This window comes from Ceratotherium simum, chromosome 8 (assembly GCF_057802395.1).
Source record: "Ceratotherium simum simum isolate JZ-2026a chromosome 8, ASM5780239v1, whole genome shotgun sequence".
In the NCBI taxonomy this organism is placed as follows: Eukaryota; Metazoa; Chordata; class Mammalia; order Perissodactyla; family Rhinocerotidae; genus Ceratotherium; species Ceratotherium simum.
In genome coordinates, this window is record NC_141907.1 from 78014697 (window position 1) to 78035642 (window position 20946).

At 36.8% G+C, this 20946-nt stretch overlaps 1 protein-coding gene across 6 annotated transcripts in view; it reads left to right on the forward strand.

Annotated features, from left to right (window-relative positions):
• The window catches only part of PDLIM5 (PDZ and LIM domain 5), a 215279-nt gene that overhangs the window by 44681 nt on the left and 149652 nt on the right, over positions 1 to 20946 (forward strand). For all 6 annotated transcript variants that reach the window (XM_087434608.1, XM_087434602.1, XM_087434603.1 and 3 more), the window contains exon 3: positions 17809 to 17960. In XM_087434608.1, coding sequence (XP_087290734.1) covers positions 17809 to 17960 — 152 coding nt within the window. The remainder of the gene's footprint in view (positions 1 to 17808; positions 17961 to 20946) is intronic.

Sequence of the window (20946 nt, forward strand, 5' to 3'; positions counted from 1 at the left end):
TAGCATGTTGTAATGGATATCTTTGTGGGTGTTGCCACTGGTGTCAGTACTAGCCAAATATTTTACAGGATAGGCACATGATATGGTTTCTTTCTCTCTAGTTTATCATTGTGAAAGTTTTGTTGTTGTTTAAATTAGCAAACAAAAGTTTATGATAGCGACTATCTTTTTGTTTTCAAGGTTGGTGATGTTAGATGTTGGGTATTTCTTAAATTATTTCCCATATCCCCATGGAACCCATAGTTACAAAACAGAGGCATAGAAAGATAAATTGTGAGAGTGGCAAGACACCTTAGATTCTATAATCCAAACTACCTCTCCTCCCCACCACTTTTTTTGTTAAACAGCTGAACAGATGAGTTCAGTGATGGGTGTGCTTGGTTTTGAAAATAACTTTCTTGAATTTTATTCAGTATTTATGTGATTACTACAAGAGGATTCCTTAACCTCTCTTTAGCCAGTAGAATTTTTAATTGAGTAATATGGGTATTTTTCACTGACCTCTCCCAAAATAATATTTTTATAATAGCCTTTCATCATGTAGGAGGAAGATGTTTTTTATTTTGCAGCTTTGTATTGGGACAAGAATAGCAGTAATATTGTCCAGGTCATGTATGAATTTATTTTAGTGATCTGCCAAGCCTCTCCTCCTAGGTGTTTGCGTCTGTCACTTGGCCACCAGAAGGAATTCTTTTATTACCAATTAAACCACCCAATCTCTGATGAGAGTCCTGTTTTAAAAGGCCCAGACATCTGATTACCTGTACCAACTTTGTTACCTGAGACTTGCTTTTCATCTATCAAACACACAAGAAAGTTCACTTGAATATCTAACTCCAGACCTCCCAGAGTTCTACTGCTTTTATATTCTCTGTTTTGCTTGTTTCGCACTGTGTTTTTGCTGTTAGCTCCTAAACTGCAGATTGTGATATTGGCTGTCTGTCATCAAGTTACTTAACATGAGAGTTCGTATTTATTATATGCAAAATGATAGGGAAACTGACTTTGTTTAACTTGCAAAGATCTTTTTATTCCTTTTTGGAGTGATTACTGTTACATTTTATGGGACAATTTAAATCTCCTGTGTAGAGATAATTTACAATACCCTGAATAATCAGAATTCTGTCTGGCCTAGGAGACCTCCTACTTTCTTGTTCGTTCCATTTACCAGTGTCATCACAGTTTAACTGAAAGTTATTTTAGTGTTGTCTTTTGAAGCTGTGTTTATTATTTATTTTAATAATATAAATCCAGGTACTGTGAACTCTAGCTAGATGAAACTCGTTTTTCATTTTATAGCATTTGCTACAGTAAAGCAAAAATGTTTGCAGTCTGAATGAAATGACTGTGATGTGTAACGAGAATCAGAACTTCATGGTTGCGTTATGTTCATGGAGAAAGACCATTTATAATGTCTAGCTAAAATTGTGTAATGGTGTTCTTGTGTCTGGTCATTTACTCACCAATAATTTATTGGATACTTACTCTGTTTCTCATTTTGAGATTCATATCATCTCCTGTATGGTACCCATGGCATGTGGCTGTCTGCCTTCTGCTTAGACTTACCCAGGAATAGGAATCTCATTACTTTGCAAGGAAACTATTTTATTTCTGGAATGTTCTGAATGTTTTCAAGCCCTTAACTGGACTGAAATTGAAATCTTTCTTTCTGGAACTTGTACCCATGGACCTTTGTTCCTGCCTGGAGAATTATTAGATTCCTGGGTCCTCACTCAGACTTTCTAAATCAGAATCTCTTGTAATGAGTCTCCATAGTCTGTACTTTTAAAGAGTGCCCTGAGAGATTTTGATCAGCCAAGTGTGGGAATCACTGCTTTGTAAAACACAGTAATTCTAATCCACTATTATATTATACACTCAGACACTCAGTCTTTTCAACACCATCCATTTTTAAGAAGTAATTCCTGGTATGATGTAACTTCTGGATCTTTTACTCTTCTACCGTGGTTTCTCTGGTACTAAATTACAAATAATATTCCTGATATGGTCTAAACATATAGAATAAAGTGGAACTAACACTTTCCCTAATGTGGATAGAGTTTGTTTTTTGTTTTTTTTTTTAAATGCAGCCTAAGACTATATTACTACATAGAAATAATAATTTAAAAAAACCAAGAAACTATTATACTCTTGACTCATAGGGATAGCATAGCCTTCTAAAATCTCCCTGATTTTATTTTTGCAGACTCCTTATCAAGCCTTCCAAGTTCTATTGAATTTGAATTTCTCTTTGAATTTTTTGCTTTTGAATCTAAAAACTGGGTTACAGATTTATCTCTGTATATTTTGTGTATCTTCAAGTCAATAAAGAGCTTTTAAGTCTTTCTTCCACAGCCCAGCATACTACTCTCTTTTCTGTTTTTTGACATCTACAAATTGATGTACATACCTCCTAAGTCTATAAAAAGTTGTTGGAAACGACCAGCTCTAACAAATGGAGCTTGTGTTACTGATTTTTTATGATTGCCAGGTAATCATCAAGTGAAAATCAAGAAAGGAGATTTCATACGTTTAATCAAATACCTAAAGATAGCTTTAGATTTGGAAGTGGAGAAAATAAATATACTAAAAAATCCATTTTAGTTAGGGCTGGGTCATGTCTGCTAGTTTTTGGGTTTTGTGAGTGTTACGTTGCTGCAAGGAGAAAAGTTTTTGGTTTGCAAATCACTTTGGTAGGGCAAAATGCCTCCCTCTTTCCTTCCTTGTTTCTTCCAAATTAAATAAAATATAAACAAATAAAAACAACACTTATATGAACAAATCTTTACTTTTGAAGCTTGCTGTAATTCCTCAGAGAATTCTCAGTAAAAATTTATGTTTCTATTCATTGGTTTTGTGCCAGAACAATTTTTAGTCCGTGAAGTGTGCTGCGTGTGATTAAAGAATCTGTTGCAAGGAGTATATTTCTTACCTGAATGTTTCTGAGCGATTAGACATGACCTGTGAGCACATTGTTCTCTAGTTTATATCTGTAATATTGAACAGTGAAACTGGAGAACTCATGGACTTGTTAGAGGCTTTTGCTCCTGGAATAAGAGTTTTCTATTCAAATAATATTTTATTATTGTATACTGTTTTCCACTGTGCTTGGAAGTTGAGGAAATGGCTTGTACTAATTGCCAGCAGAGAATAATAACAAAGCTAACTGGGGAATTACCAGATAGATTTTCTTGGAAATGTATTCTTAATGTTTAACTTTTTGAATAATATTTGCATATATCAAAGAAATGTTAAGGCAAAAATGTTAACCTGTGAGATAAAAGGGCAAATGTAGCATTTTTCGTTTGTTATCTGATCTTTGTCATTTTACATGTAGAAATGGAAGATTTTGAGAGAAAGAGAAAGTAGAGAAGTGCCTAGCATAGCATAGTGCCTGGCATGTAGTGAGTACTCAATAAATGGTAGTTAGTTTTATAAATATTATCTGTTAATTACACATACTTTTTACAATTAAAAAATATAACTCTGTTACCTCACCCTTCCTGCCCCACCACACACACACACACGCACAAACACACCACACGCATACACAGAAGATACCTTATGTGCTGGTATATGTCATGTACTCATTAACTATTTGCTGGAAGAGTGGAACCCATGTCAACTACTTTAACATAACTCAAAGACTTTTAAGTAAATTGTTGGTCTCTCATCATTCGATAATGATCAACACTTGGTAGTACTGATAATTTCTGATTTACACAAGAAAAGCTCTATATGGATCCTAGATTTATCTGTAACTTCTGCTAGTAAATTCTTGTTTTCTCTAACAATAATGGCTTTAGTCTTATCCTTATATTTGAGTGATTCAGAGCTCTTACTCTGAAGGGAAGAGGTGGTTTGATTCATCAAAGTGCTGATGTCATGAGTGGGAAACAGGGTGAAGATGAAACAGCAGACAATTATGCTTCAGTAATATTCTACCAGGCAAACCAAAATGTTAGCCCCCTCGCTCCCTCCCTCCCACCCCTGTGTAGACTTTGCACAACTGGGAGCAGTGACATTGCTTAATAGACTTTCCCTAACTGCTGTCAGCACCCTGCCCGCTGCCAAGTCTAGTGTTACCCAGAGCTCAGAAACATATGGTGCACCAACTGCACTGCAAGAAGAATCATTCAGTGTTGCTCCAGTCTCTTTTAGTTTAAAAAAGGAAAAGAAATAGTGGCACTGACGTAAGAACATTTCCATTCCATTTCTAGCTGCTGTTTTTGATCGTGCGTTTGCTTTCTGTGGAGGGAGTGAAACATCTAGACTAAATCAATGTTTTGTGACTAGAGAAGTGATCTACCAACATTTGGTACTATCTTAATAAAGCCAACTGTGCAGGCTGGATTATTGGACTAGAAAAATAAACCTGGGACTGCAAGAAAAGGCACAGGAGACCTTTAAGGGGTATTATTGATCTAAATAAAGAGAGCTGAAAGGAATAGGATCCCTAGGATTTTCTTTTTGCTCAACAAATCCCAAGCAGGATAAATAAAATAATTCCATATTTGGAAACGTTAACTCCTTGGGTCTGAGTGTTGGTGAGTCTTGGTTCTGAAAGGCTACAGATGTACAAAAAAAGCTGAGCTGTATTTCCTGGGGCAGGAATGGAGTGGAGGCTTACCAATCTTCTTTAAGGGATGAGAGAAAGTCCATGGTGGAAAAAGCACTGAAAGGAACCGGGAGTTGACAAGTGTGGATTTCTTTCTTGGAAATAGTACGGCATCTGGGAGTGATAGTTGTGTAATGGAAGCAGTCTGTTCTAAGCAATGACGTTTTTTAAGGAGACCACACTAGTTGATGTGGAAGCAACTTGTAAACTTAGATTTTTCAGGAGTTGTTTATTGTCACATACTCTGCCCTTTATTATATGGCTTTTGGCACCCTGGCCAGCCTGGGCTCTCAGGTTCCCTGTCACTTTCTCCCTGTAGTGTAGACACCCTTACCTACTTGTCAGTCCCTGGAAGTGGTAGTACTTTCATACCATCATGTCTTTGACATGCTTTTTGTTTTTGCCTAGAGCAAATGCATCTCTTCCATTTTGTTTCTGCAAATTCCAATCCATTTTTCAGCACTCAGGGCAATTGTCATTATCTCCAAGAACCTTCTTCATGCCACCTGGGTATATTAGTCATTCCAGTCTTTGTGTTATTGATGACTTTTGTACATTTCTTTATTACTCTGTAGTGTCCCAGAGTATCCTTTACCTTTGCTTGTTCCTCTGCCTGGAATGCTTTCCCTCTAGATATTTGCATGGTTCTTTCTCTTACTTCATTCTGGCCTCTGTTCAAATGTCAGCTCCCCAGGAAGTCTTCCCTCACTACCCTACTTTAAAAGAGCGTCTCCTGACACTTTCTGTCCCTACTCTGTTATATTTTTCTTCTGTAATGCTTATTACTTCCTGACATTTTACTATTTATCTGTATATTTATTTGATTGTCTCTTTCCTACTGACCGAATTTAAGTTCCATGAGGGCAAGGACCTCATTTTGTTCATCATTGTATCACCATGCCTAGAACAGCCTGGCACGTAATAGACACTTCGCAAGTATTTCTTAAATGGTGGAATAAATGAATACTTGCTTTCCCCACTAGCCTAATAATTCATCCTTATAGTCTTTAGCATCTAGTCCATATGTCATGGCTCAGTAAATGTATGGTGAACGAATGAATGCAGAATTCAGCATTAAATGCCAGAGAGCTCAGCTGCTACCAGTGGAAAGAGGATTCCTATCCTTTAGACTAATTCATTCTAAAAGAAAAAATCATTTGGGTTCTGGAAAGTAGATAAGCTAGATTCTCTTCTCTCCTAGTTAGCTCTGAAACCCAGCCTTTTGAATTTCTAATGTTTAGGTTTTTGAAAAGCACCCATGTTTTGCCATTTTAGTGTTTTGTAATAGAGAAATGAGAATAATATATATGAAGTAATTGGAGAATAATACAAAATTTATTTTAGTGCCTAAGTGGGTAATGGATACTAATTTTAATGACTGTTTAGACTAATGAGAGCTTGTAAGGTCTGTTTAAATATTTATTGTGGCTTAGAGTTGAAAGGGACCCTAGAGTGTATGGTCCAGCTCTCTTGTACAGCTGAGCAGAATGAGGCCAGAGATGTGAATAACCTCCCCAAGGTTGCAGGATTCGTTAGTGTTAGAGCTAGAATTCCCCCGGGTTTCTTTTGTAATACTCAGGGTTGCAAGGGTGTGGATAACAGACACTTTCATACACGGTTTGCAGAATTATAAATGGCCACAAATATTCTTGCTGGCAGTCCAGTGTCATGGATCAAAAATTTAAATGTGCATACCTTTTTAGAAACAATTCCTAAAGAAAAAGTCAGTTAAGTGTGCCAAAATAAATGTACAGTATTATTCATCACTTTATGTTTAACGTTAAGAGCAAAAAAAAAAAAAATTTAAAATGAGTTAGGGGCCGGCCCCATGGCTTAATGGTTAAGTGCGTGCGCTCTGCTACTGGCGGCCCGGGTTCGGATCCCGGGTGCGCACCGACGCACCGCTTCTCCAGTCATGTTGAGGCCACGTCCCATATACAGCAACTAGAAGGATATGCAACTATGACATACAGCTATCTATCTACTGGGGCTTTGGGGAAAAAAAAAAAGGAGGAGGATTGGCAATAGATGTTAGCTCAGGGCCGGTCTTCCTCAGCAAAAAGAGGAGGATTGGCAAGGATGTTAGCTCAGAGCTGATCTTCCTCACAAAAAACTAAATAAATGAAAAAGTTCTTAAAAAAAAATGAGTTAAATTACTAAATAATAGCCTATTTATTAAATACCTATAATTTCCAGTGTGGTAATTCATCAAATGTTTTTTGTGTATTGTGTTTAAGTCCATGTGTGATGGACCTGAAAAGAAATAAAATGTATACTCATTGCCTGGATGTAGTCATTGCCTTGAAGGAGCATCTTTGCTGGCCTGCAGGCTGGCAGACTGTTGGTCACAGTTTGAGATGAAATAAGGACAGAAGTGAAGAGTATCTAGAAACTGTTGTAGTTTGACAGAGTAATTTTATGTCTATTTAATCTGGTGATTAAAAATTTGGTCTTATATTTTGTATGGTTTCTTTAAATTTGGTTTTTCCAGTAATTTTTCTTTATTATAGATTACAGAAGAATTGGTATACGGCAGATTGGAGGGAAAAAACTTCCCCCCAGATAGTGTGTTTCAGTATGGGTTGTTTGAGGAGCCCTGCTCTGTGGAGAGTTGCATACACATGTGCAAAGTTAAATAGTATAAAACTGTAGGTGGGGGAAATGGTCCTGTCTTCTTTTCTACCTGTTCTCAGAATTCAATGTTGAATTAGTGCCTTATTGGACTAGGCCCTTATTAAGTGCTAGTGATTTACACTGCGAAGATTTTTAAAGTTTTCCAAAAGCAAGTCCTTGTTTTTTAAAGCTATGCTTATCTTCCATTAGCATGTGAAATCATGATTTTGTACCACTTTGAATAAATATTAATTCTGCTTTGATTTCTTAAATTTTCTTAATGCTAATGGACTTTTTTGCTTTGAAACATCTTTAGCTTGTGGGTTTTGAAGCCCTTGTGATTTTTTTTTCCCCCTGTCATAGAAGTATGCTGACACTGGTGGTTTAGGAACCACAGTTGGAGAAACACAGTTCTAAGGTTTCATTAAATCATTAGTTCTTAAGATTTTTTTGGTCATGAATTCCTTTGAGAATTGGGGAAAGCTATGGACTGACTCAGTGGAAAAATATATGCATACTTGCATGCAATTTGCATATAATTTCAGGGAATTCTTCTCATCATTGAACAGAACATAGTGAGGAGGGAGGATTGAAATGTGTGAATTTCAGTGTTAATCTGTTCCCAGGTAAACTAGAGTTGACTAATTCTTTTTTGACCTCTATAGCTATCTGTAACATTTCTTACCATTTTCCTTATTATTATAGGGTGGACTACATAATGTAGAGTGGACTACACTAATGTCTCTGTAATTAAGAAATTTGTTAGATTTTGAGATGTTTGTAGATGTGCTCTTTTTTTTACTAACCACCATACTTTTCACATATCTGGTAGAATTATATTCACACATTAACAACAAAGCACATTAAATCTCTGTGCTTAAACACATGTGGATTAGCTATAAAATGAAAGTGTTATGTGGCATCTTATTAGTGAGTGACAGTTTAAGACGACATGTTTCTATTTTATTAGGACACTGGTAGGGAAGGATAAAGATGTTATTTCAGTAGAGAAGGACTCATCATGGGAAATACATTTAGACTACTAAAACAAACAATTTGAGCAGAAGCCCTGTGTTTGAATGAGGCGGCTCAGTGGCTACATAAGGAAAGAGGCATAATCACCCTCGTGCTTCCGTTTGGTTTTGTAAGACATAATGACACATGCTTTGAGGTATTCTCCTCATTGCTACCATATAAGGTGTATTCTCAGACTTTTGGGGAAAACTGATTACAGTTTGACTCATAAGCCAAAAAATAAGGCCCATAGTTAAAGTAACTAGTGCTGTCATGAGTCAGGATTTTACAGGTTTACAGAGACACATCAGTTATTGCTTGTTTTATCTCCCCATCTAACCTACAAAAAGCCAAATCCTTTTATTTTACAGAGAAGGGCATTAAAATGAATCCAAAGTGGCCTCAGATTTCAAAGGGGTATGTTGACATTAGACATCCAGGCCAGAGATAGCATTTTATAGGGAGTTGAGAAGCATTTACAGGCTGGTCAAGGCGGCCACACTCCATGACAATAAATAGTGCAAGAGGGGACAACTTTAAGTGCAGAGTGTAGTATTCTGGGGCAGGTTCATAAGCTCTGGAGTGATAGTAAATAAATTCGGATTTGAAAAAAGCCTTACAGGATATGTTTGAAAAAAAATCAGCACTTCTCAAATGTTCTTTACTTCTGCTCGCTTTAGCAACTAAAAACTCCACCACTTCTGTTTATTTGTGATGTTTGGTGGTGATTGGGTCGCACTCATCATTCGGCAGGAAAACAAGTCCTGTGAGCTCTCTATTTTGGCGTAATGCTCATATATTCTTATGTGTTTTTGGTGGGTGGTAGTGCAACAAGTCACATTCGCTGTCTTCTGGGAAGTATGTGATAGATAAACACCTAAAGACTTGCAATCGTAAGCTCATATGTCTGGATTTGAATATTTTATTTTACAATAGGTTCTAGAAAATACATTTTAAAGCAAAATTAAGATTGCCCGTTAATTGATTATTAAAATAAGACTTTGTCAGTGCTTTCCTCTGCCTCAAGAAAATCCTGTTGATCAAATTAATATTTTATTAGTATATTTCTCCAAATTTTGGTAACAGCACCGTTAGAAAAACAGCAGCTTCTATTTTCCCATGGTTTAGTTCCCATGGTTTTCGGACATGGGAAATTTCTGTTAGTGGTTCTTTCTGTAGCTGTCATATTTATATGTTCCTTTTTTACATTTACTAAGTCTGATGGCATTCCTGTCATACCCATGGTGTTAGGGTCATACATTTCTAAGCATTCCATATTTGTTAAAAATATGTAGAAGGTTGGAAACTTGCACGTTGGTAGTGGTTCATTATGTAGGTACCTGTCTCCTACTTCTTACCCGTAGTATATAATAGGATAATTAACCAAAGTAAATTTCTTTTGAACGAGCATAGATTATTCTTAGTAAACATCTGACTATTAAAATGATGTTTATTATAAAAAGATCTCTGTAATATACTTGGCCGTATATATTTTCAATAAATCATTTCTGTTGCTAACACCTATTTCCTGAGGTTTGGCTGGCTTACTTCCAATGGAAGGCAGTAGAGGTTTTTGTGTGCATATTGAGAATTCCCTATGATTTGGAAGGATATGTTTCATTAGAGAATTCTAAGACAGTATTGAAGTCACTATGGCTAAACATTTTGCCTCTTTGTGAAAAAGCTTAGGGCAACCTAGCATCTGTCTTAAATGGTAATTTTATGGAGAAATCTTAGGCAGTTAGACTTATTTAAAATGATATCTGCTATGTTGGGTTCTAACTTTTGAAAATCAAAACTCCATAATGCTTTCATTGATCTTTGTTTGGTTTTTGCTATGAGTTCAATAATTGGTTTGTTTCTGTGATGTGCTCTCAAGAGGTTAATAGCTAGTCTAACAGGTATGTTTCTAACTCCCTATGAATCCCAGATAAGATAAAAAATGGATAAGATAAATTTTCTATTTAGTGCATTTTGAGACCTGAGTGGTAGGCTATCTTGAGATGCTAATATTTTATTTTCAGTGCAGTTTTATAAAGATGTAGTGCTACTTTTCTCTTTTGTTAAAAAGTTTTAAGAAGAAATACTGCTGGAACCACACGTTTTCATGGAGGCTAAACATTTGGGGGAAGTTTAGTTACAAATTTTATTTGAGTACAATAAAGTTGATGACATGTTTAATGACACACGTAAGTATTACTGTGAGTTAACTGGCTCTAAATCATAGTTATTAATTATATCATTTAGATTATTTTAGTTATTCAAATCAAAGTATAAAATCTTCTTTCTTCTGTAATTAATTATTTTGATGGTCTGTTCAATTTAAATATTATTTTGTGCATGTGCACATGGAGGTACAACACACCCAGAGACAAGGCCTGAATCTAGCTTACTAAACCTGGGATAGATACCTCATGACCCTTTCTTCCCTCATAGTCTTGGTTCCCTATTCTACCTGCTGTACCAGGACCCTCCTTTGTTCCCCTTGCTGTGTGTTCTCTTGTTTCCTTTCCTTCCTGTCCTTTCCTGACCCCCAGCTCAAGACTTCTTCACGAACATCACCCTACTGATTCTTATCCTTTGGCCTCTGGTACAGTGGCACCACCCAACTGTTCTGGGAAGTGGTGATATCAGGTCACTATCCTGTGGGAATGGAGTTTGGAAAATTCAGACTTGGATAGTGGTAAGCAGAGGAGGAGGACACGGTGAGCTGGGGTTCTGATTCTGTGGCACATTGAGCTCTGTTGCTGAGTGAGGGGAAAGTTGAGGCTTAGAGAAGCAGAAGGAAGAGAATGAGTGAAGGAGGGATGTTTAATTTTCCTTTAAGGAGAGAAGGGAAAAGCCAGAAGGTCTGACTAGTCAGTGTGAAAAACTGTCTTCTCTGCCCTGTAGATCCTTGAAATAGGTGCCCCATGTGAATTGGTGGCATAGTATAATAATAATAGTAATAATAATAGTGGAACATTTACTTTGCATTGCATGGTATGTGCTGTGCTGGTGTTTTATTTAATCTGCCTAACAGCTCTGTGAAGCAGATGGAATTATAGTCCCCATTTTCAAGGAGAGAGAGCTGAAGCTTGGAGAGGCTAGTAAATTCACATCACACAATTAATAGATGGCAGAGCGTGAATATGAACGCAGGTATGCGTAACTTCAAAGCCTCTGCCCGGCACTGTGTTCTTACTTGCTGTATGGACGTAGGCAAGTCATTTAATCCTTTTGAAGCTCTCTTTTCCCATCAGACTAAAACTACCTGATGGTGATAAAGAACGATACAGGGCCTCTCAAAGTCCCTGACTTGCTATTGATGCTCAGTAAATGGTCCTAATGACTTTTCCTGGGTTATTTCTTTTTCAGAGCAGAAAAAGACCATGTGAGAGAAGCTACCCCTCTAAAATGACTGAAGACAGTTTACTTTTGGGTATTTCCTAGTGAAAGTAAAAGGGAGGAAGCTCAAGTCTATAATGCCTTTTTTCCTTACATCCTCTGTAACACCACACACATACACACACACACAGTCTACCCATCTGCTTACTGAAGACTGGACTTCTTTTTCAAGACAAAACTTCTTGTAGTCTATGAATACAGATAAAAGGGTTAAAATGCATCCCTAGGGGTTTTACTCCAAGGACAGGTGATTGATATTAGATCCTTTTTTTTTCTGAGGAAGATCAGCCCTGAGCTAACATCTGCCAGTCCTCCTCTTTTTTTGCTGAGGAAGACTGGCCCTGGGCTACCATCCGTGCCCATCTTCCTCCACTTTATATGGGACACCGCCACAGCATGGCCTGACAAACGGTGTGTCGATGCGTATCCGCATCCGAACCCTGGGCCGCCGCAGCGGAGCGTGCGCTTAACCGCTACACCACCGGGCCGGCCCCATAGATCCTTTTTTATCTAAGTTAATGGAGAGGCTCAGTAAAGATACCAAGCTTTTGGAGAGCGTGCAGTTGTCCTAGTTTACCTTCATTTCTGCATCAGTAAACTGAAGCTCAGAAGTAGTTCCAACATGTGCATCTATGTATGCTTGCAATTTAAGTGAGGCCACAAAGCATTGTTTTTAAAGAAGCATGCAGCTGCAATTAAGTTTATGGAAAATTGGATAACAGTACTGAAAAGTGCATTTAAAGATCAAAGGAGAAGCATTTGCTTGTCATTAATTTGATTTATACTGAGCTTGACTCAAGAGCTTCCCAGGACTGCTTCCTTCCTACGCATTGTGCATTTATGAAATACACACACACTTATGGCTGTCATATAATATGTCCCAGGATTTACTGACGACAGAACGTTATTACTGCTTCAAACAAATGCAAGCTATTTAGACTTGCAAAAACAAAGGAAAAAATGAACTATGCAAATAATGAGTGACCTTATAGTCTTTCCTTAGCTGCTCACAATTCATAATAATGCTACATCCTACCTAATTAAGGGAAAAAAAACATTTATCTTTCTAATGAGTAGATGGCTTGACGAAGTGTTCTGGAGATAAATGAAGCTCATAGTATTCAATGAGATGCCACCTTTAACAAGTCTTAAATTTGTTTCTGTGCATTGGAACTTTCCCACTATACATACAACTTTAGTTCAGGCTCTTCATGCTCTTTAGTTTAAATTGTGTGAATAGAAAGCCTGAGTATTGAATGATAATGATGGTTAGAGATTTAGAAAAGATGTTACTGTCAAAAACCCAAGACAGTTGTATTACTAAGCTCAAAAAACTGTAGACAAAAAGGAGTTTGACAGTTGAAATAATATGAAAGATTGTACAGATGGCAAAGGGCATTTGTTTCCATTTCTGAGGATTGAAAAAGGGTTGAGATGAAATACAATTAAGCTCTTCCTAACACTTGTTAGATGAAGTTACCAAGGGGAGTTGTGACATCTTTTGGGGGGGTCCTAGGAAAAATATATTACTAACTATCCAAAATGGATTTACTTTGTTCTATTGGAAATAACGGTTTGATTTTTGATGTTATTTAGGTCAGTTCAGCCTAATGATTAATTGAAGATTCTCATTTTCACATTAGAATCTATTTTTCTCTCTTTGGTGAATTAAGTATATTTCTACTAGAATTTAGCATATTAAACTGATGTCCTGATTTATTGATTTCTTACTTACCATGGTTTAATCAGATATTTTTCTTTTTTTTTTTTTTTTTTTTTAAAGATTTTATTTATTTTATTTTTCCCCCCAAAGCCCCAGTGGATAGTTGTATGTCGTAGCTGCACATCCTTGTAGTTGCTGTATGTGGGACTCAGCCTCAGGATGAACGGAGAAGTGGTGCCTCGATGCGCACCCGGGATCCGAACCCGGGCCACCAGCATCGCAGCGTGCACACTTAACCACCAAGCCACAGGGCCGGCCCCAGATATTTTTCTAATAGCTATAATATTCAAGGCTGTCGGAGAAGAGCAAATTATAAAATATGTTCCCTGGCCTTATGGAGCTTGTTTTGAGATTGGAAACAGGTTGGTAACAAATTATAGATGGTTTGTATTTCAGACTTTGGCTTTATTCTACATTGTAGGAAGCAGATGGTATTTGCAGTTTTTTCACCCTCATTTTATAAGTAGTTGACGTGATTGGAACTCTCCACTGTGAAGTGGTAGTAGGGCCACCATTATGGAAATGTGAAAGAGGGAGGAATATGGAGAGTTTGATAGTAGGGAGGTCTTGAGAAAACTATTGCTGTAGACCATAGGCAAGATCAAGGTGATAGATGATCAGGATATGAACTAGCATGGGAGAGGAAAGGAAAGATTGACAAAATTGAGTAATTTTCCTAGATGTAGTACCCAAGGAAGAGGCAGAATTCACAGAGGCTGTTAGATTTCTATACTCCACTATCTGAAAATAAGGGTGGCAGTTACAGTAAAAGCAGTCCTAAAAGGGTAGGTAATTCTGAGAAGTTGGTTTGAACATCTTAAGATTATAGGTTCTCAGAGTCTAGTAGGCAGCTGGAACAAAGGAGTGAGAACAGTTTTTTTTGTGTGTGTGTGAGGAAGATCAGCCCTGAGCTAACATCCATGCTAATCCTCCTCTTTTTTGCTGAGGGAGACCAGCTCTGAGCTAACATCTATTGCCAGTCCTCCTCCTTTTTTCTTTCCCCCCAAAGTCCCAGTAGGTAGTTGTATGTCATAGTTGCACATCCTTTTAGTTGCTGTATGTAGGACGCGGCCTCGACATGGCCAGAGAAGCGGTGCGTTGGTGCGCGCCTGGGATCCGAACCCGGGCCCGCCAGCAGCGGAGCGCGCGCACTTAACCACTAAGCCACAGGGCCGGCCCAGAACAGTTTTATCTAGTTATGATATTGGATTTGATTAGATTATTTTCTTTCTACATTGTTCATTACCTTTATATTACTACTGAACTGGGAGTATTTAAATTGCTTTTGTTGGGTACATTTAGAGCAAATGCCCATAGATTTCAGTGTTCTATTGTAAGGCTACTTTATGTGAGGAATCGTGAGGTAATTTAGCTGTGCTGTATTCTGTTTCTGGTTAAATCTTTTTTTTATGCTTGCCCTTCTTGGCTAAAATAAAATCTAGGATAAATTTATACTTTCTCTCATTATCAGCATTCAAATTTCAATTCACTTGCTCATTTTAGTAGAGAATAGATGACCCCTTGCCCTACCAACAACGTCTTTCAGATTGACTCTTATTTTAGGGTTAGATCTATATCTTTTTGTAGATAGCTCACAGATAGATAAACTTTTAAACTGGAAGGGACCATAGAAGGCTTTTGAGATCATCTAATACAGCCCCCACATTTCTCAGATTAGTGATCTGAGATCAAGGGAATAATAATAACAGCTCACCTTCATTGAGCTGTTGTCTCACATAATCATTTTAACAGCCCCATAAATAAGTCCCATAGAAGGGGGTGTCATTGCTGGCTTTAGGAACTGTTTTCTTTGTAAATGTCCTTCACAATGTAAACAATTTAGTTCTCTGTGTTAGAGAAGAACAATTAGTATTTCTGTTATTAAATTATTTATTTAATAAAAAGAAATACTAGTTAATAAAAGACAGTCCACACCTATTATTTAATATAGTAAAACCATATCGTAGTTATTATTTTTAAAGACTTTTTCCTTACTCCCAAACACACGCATAAACATTGCTTTTATATTTTAATAAATGTCTACCCATACAGTATTTTTAAAATATACTTAATAAAGTTCTATCTTAATTATTTTCTTCTTGATCCTGTGATCCTGAAATCTGGTCCGTTTAATTTTCGTTGAATTTTGGAATTACTTTGTCATCATATAATATATAATAAAAGGTGTATGTGTACATATATACATATATGCATATATAATATAGCTATGTTGATAAATTTGATATGTGTTAAATTTTGATCTGTTTTTTTACTCTGAAAATTTCTTTTTTCTCTTTTTTAACAATCTTTTTTTTTTGTGAGGAAGATCGGCTCTGAGCTAACATCTGCCAAGCCTCCTCTTTTTTTGCTGAGGAAGACTGGCCCTGGGCTAACATCCGTGCCCACCTTCCTCCACTTTATATGGGACGCCGCCACAGCGCCACAGCATGGCTTGACAAGCGGTGCAGTGGTGCGCGCCCGGGATCCGAACCAGCGAACCCCAGGCCGCTGCAGCGGAGCGTGTGCACTTAACCGCTTGTGCCACTGGGCCGGCCCCTGGAAATTTCTTTAGTGTCAATATTTCATTAATTTTTTTTACCCTTAACTATCTGGGCAGCTGAGAGGAATTGTTTTGTTAGTTTGTTTCTGTTAGTATAAAGATGAAAACAAAATCACTATATACTATGTATGTGATAGAGAATATTTCACTTGAAAGGTTTGGAATCTTTTTTTACACTTTATGTCTGTTAGACTTTACATATCCTTCCTCAAATAGATATTTTTTCTTACCACTAATTTCAAGAACTGTGTCAATCACTTGATAGCTACATCTTTAAATGAAATGTTTCAAATTATGTTAAATTTTAGTTTTTCCTAATTTCACAATTTAAAACAAACCATAGATTTTGCTGGTGTTGAATAATAAATATACAGCATCCATTCATTCAGCATATATTTCGTGAAGGTCTGTAGGGTGTCAGGCACACTTCTAGCCTTAGGGTATGGTCGGGAAGAAACACAGACATGGGCCCTGCCTCCGTGGATCTAGCCGTCAATACTGTTTTCTTGATTTTAGATCCAAATACTTGTTCTTATGTATTAGGATTGGTTTGCTTAGATCATTATTTTTAAAGAAAGAATTTGACAACTGATAGTAATCAAAACCTAACTGAACATGCACTATCAGTTGTATTTATAAAGCTTTGCTTCCAAATTATGAATTCCAGCACTCAGTTCTTGTTAAGTTTTCTGAGGGATTTTTTTTTTTTTGATCAAAAAGTAATTTTTGTAAAATGTTCTTCAAGATATTTAGTCTTTTAAAAATTGTGGTAAAATATCCATATCATAAAAGGTGACCAATTAACCATTTTTCATTTTTAAGTGTATATTAAGTTGCATTAAGTACATTTACAGTGTTGTGCAATCATCACCACTATCCACTTCCAGAATTTTTTCATCATCCCTAGTAGAAACTCTGTATGCAATCTTTAGTTTTAAGTATTAGAGGAATATTGGTTATTTTCTTTCTTTCTTTTTTGGGCCTTGTCTCACCTATCTTCCAGCAACCGAATATTCAGTGTGATCTGCTTGTACTTGGTGAATTCTGAGCTTGTCATTTGAATTAGAATGGTTTCTTTTTATTTGCACTTGTTCCATGTTTCTAAGTATCTATTAAAATTGCATCATCTTTTATTTTACTGTAATTTTGTATTTGTTTGCTTCTTTTGGAGCAGTAAAATAGATACACATGAAGTTTGGAGGAAATCCAACTGAATAATGTAAACACATAGAAAATTTTATAGAGAAGGCAAGAAAGATTGGGGATTAAAGACTGTGGTACGCAAATGTCTGACAGTCTCAGGCGCAACTTCTGCTTCCCCTTCCCCTTGTGCTTGATGCCTGGAGCAGGAGACACATCCAGTATAAAAGATACTTGGGCCTATGATCTAAAAGAATTCAGTCCCCCAAACACTGGATATGAATTGGACTCAACAGGAAGGATTGTTCAGTAGATCCTCCATCTGTAGTACTCTTTATGTTCAAACAAAAATACAGCTGTTTAAAGAATTTTAAAAATTATTTCTAAAAGGGTATTAAATACCCTATTCAGATTACATTCCTTTTCTGCTGACACATGGTTTCTTTGGCTACTTCTCGTCTTCATTCATAACAGTCACACACTACTGTTACACAATAAAGAAATGGAGAAATTATCAGGGAACCTTTCTTAGAAAATTATTTTAGTTTTTTAGAGAGCAAATAAGAATTTAAGAAAATAAACATGAAAGTCATTTGAATTTTAACTTTATAAGCAAGATAACTTTTATTACTTTGTCTAATGGTATATTAATATACTTTTCTTTCAATACAATCAAAAGTATAATTTTCATTTGTGTTTATTATTCTTTATTTTTTAAAGAGTGACACTTCTAATGAAATCTATGTATTACAGCTAAAAGATGGCGGCAAAGCATCCCAGGCAAATGTAAGAATAGGCGATGTGGTTCTCAGCATTGACGGAATAAGTGCACAAGGAATGACTCATCTTGAAGCCCAGAACAAGATTAAGGGTTGTACAGGCTCTTTGAATATGACTCTGCAAAGGTAAATTGCTTCTTGTTTGGCTTTAAGAGAGAAAACAATACTGAGGAATGTGTTTTTGTGTGTCTGATTCATGGTCTAAACGAAGAAGCAGTTTCTGCTACCATTTTGTTTCAGGTAGATAAATAACAAAAATAATGGCTCTTAAATTGGGTAATCGAGCAGTATGAGAATTGGTGAAAACTTTGGATTGTTCCCCCCCCCAAAATGCCTGTATTCACACACTCATAAAAATTGTACAGTTTCAGAGAATTTAAGAATTCCTGAAATTTGTCAGTGGAGCACAGACTAAGAATTCTTATAGGGTAAAACTCTTAACTTAATATTATGGGCAATATATTAGAGGGTATTCTTTTAAGGTATGATTTGGCTTTTCTTAGTATGTCTTTTGCCCTTTTTTCCCTGGGTAGAAAAATAATTTTTTAGTATACTCATTTTGAAGTCCAGATTTTGTGAACTTATTGTGTGTTTTGTTTTTGGTTAGGAAAATTGGCCCTGAGCTAACATCTGTGTCCATCTTCCTCTATTTTGTATGTGGGTCGCAGCCACAGCATGGCTTGATGAGCGGTGTAGGTCCGCACCCGGGAACCTGGGCCACCAAAGCGGAGCGCACCGAACTTAACCACTACACCACTGGACCAGCCCTGAACTTGTTGTTTTTTTTAAAGTTACTCTGGCCTCAATTATAAAATAGCTAATCATCTCATTGCTTATACTATTATCAGGCATTTTGAGCATTCCAACATTTGACCTGCATTGAAATCACCTGGATTGCTTGTTAAAAATACTGATAGGAATGAGAATATCTGGAAGTCAGGACAAAGAATGATATTTTAATAATGTCCTTGTGATTATTATGAATTATGAACTTAGAACCACTTCAGTATCTTGGTCTGAGGGGAAGGGAGGAGAAAGAGGGAGTGGAGAGAGGTACCTGAACGATAGCTCTGAACCCTCAGGTTTATAAGGAAGGTAGCTATCATCTACCAGGTGGTTATGGAGGGTTTTAAAGAAGTCTTGTTTTTGATGACTTCAAAGTGTTCTGTGTTCTAGAAAATTTGGAAAACACCATTTTTTCCCCAAAATATGTCATGGTCTTCCATAAATTATCATGTGTATTGTAAATCCTTAATAGGGGAATAACATATTTGGTACTTTCCAAATGTGTTTGGCTATGGAACCTTTTTTTCTTGGAGTCTCTCCTGGGACTATTTAAAGGATATACACAGGGTAAATTATATGTAATTGTCTGGAGGACAAGTGGTCTTAAAAATTTTTATGAACTTAGACTTACAGATTTACTTTGATGTATCGTGACTTTCTTACCAGTTTCCTTTTTGAGGTATTTTTTTGTCTTTGGAGGAGAAATTCCTTTCAGTGGGACTGCTGTATTAAAGGTTATGTGTATTTAAATTTTGATAGCTATTAGCTATACATTTTAATACATACTAGAGTAATCAGTGAGAAAAAATAACCTTGCTAAAAAGTTCTGTTTCAGTAGTATCCTTTCTGTTCTATATATTGAGACATGTAACACAAAAATTGTTACTAATTAAATAGAAGTAGTCATTTTTACTAAGTATGAATTTTGAAAGAGAACGAAGAAGTCAAGAAGGTTAACTTGTCTCAGATATCAACAAAACAAATACAGATGATGATGGGCAGTTTCTCAAATTCTGAAGTTGAAAGTTTATGGAGGGTCTGAGCTCTTTTCCTGGGCTGTGTATCATTTCTTTCATACCAGCCTACTTGTTTTCACATTGTGTTCCCTATTTTATGACCAAGGACCCAGTATCTTAATTTCTATTGAAAACACTTCTGGGTCCCCTAAGAGTTGATAAAAAGCAGATGTTAGCACATTTGGATGCATTTCCAATTTAAGTAACCTGCTACTGACTCTAATAGCGATTCTTTAAAGCTACTTAGATACTAAATCTAATAAACCAATTTGTTATAAATATTTGGAGATACTACTTAATCTTGTCTTCATATTTCTGAATATAGATATTCAGGGACCCAAAATATGAGAGAGAACTTTAGAGTCCTGTTGTTATTCATTGTAATTCTTCTCAGGTTTTTGAACAATTCCTGTATTAGAAAATGTCAGCCTGAAAAGAGATTTGCATTTAAGAGAATTCATGGTGTACAATTGATAGTGCTACTGAAAAAATACTTTTTTTGCCTTTTAAGAAAAAAAAACAAAAAACTTGGAAGAGTTATCTTCATTTCTTTTCTATACTAAGGCCATTCTCTTCTTACGTTCTGTCCCTTTCGCATATCAAAGCAAATATGTTTTCTTTCACTTATTTCTGAATTGGAACAACAGCGTCCTTAATTGGCCTCCAGTCACCTTACCCTCTTTATCCCACCTGTCACCAACCAAACTGCTCTGCATTCTCCTTCCAGTCTGAATGACCTACAACAGTACTTTCTCTGTGTAACTCTTTTCTTCATAAACGTGAATATGTAGTACTTTCCTGTACAGACTTGTCTGAGTCCAGTTTCCCTAGAAGCAGAATCTGAGATGGGATTCATGTGCAAGTCATATATTAAGGGAGTTCTTTCAAATGTTACTTGCAAGGGAGTAAGTGAAGCAGGATTGGGAAGAAGAAACTGAGATGAGCAAAGATTTGGTTTCAGGGGATGTCTAGCCTCAGCTTGATCCAGGAGGGAATTTGGGAACAAAATTGTACCGTAGAGTCTGTCATGTCTTGAGGCAAAGGAACTGTGCTTTTGTCCCCCCTTCCCTGCATTTGTTAGCCATTGGCCTCCAGCTGTCCTGAAAGAGTGTGTGTGTGTGTGTGTGTGTGTGTGTGTGTGTGTGAGAGAGTGCGTGCATATGCAGGGGAAGGCTAGGAGGTAGCTTCTGTTGCTTCCACAGAAAGTTGCTGGTGTGAACCATTAGCAGCAATGCAGAGAGCACCTTGGGGGTGGGTGTACTAAATTAGGAGAAGGGTTCTAGAGGACCCAGGCAGGGCACCGACAGCGT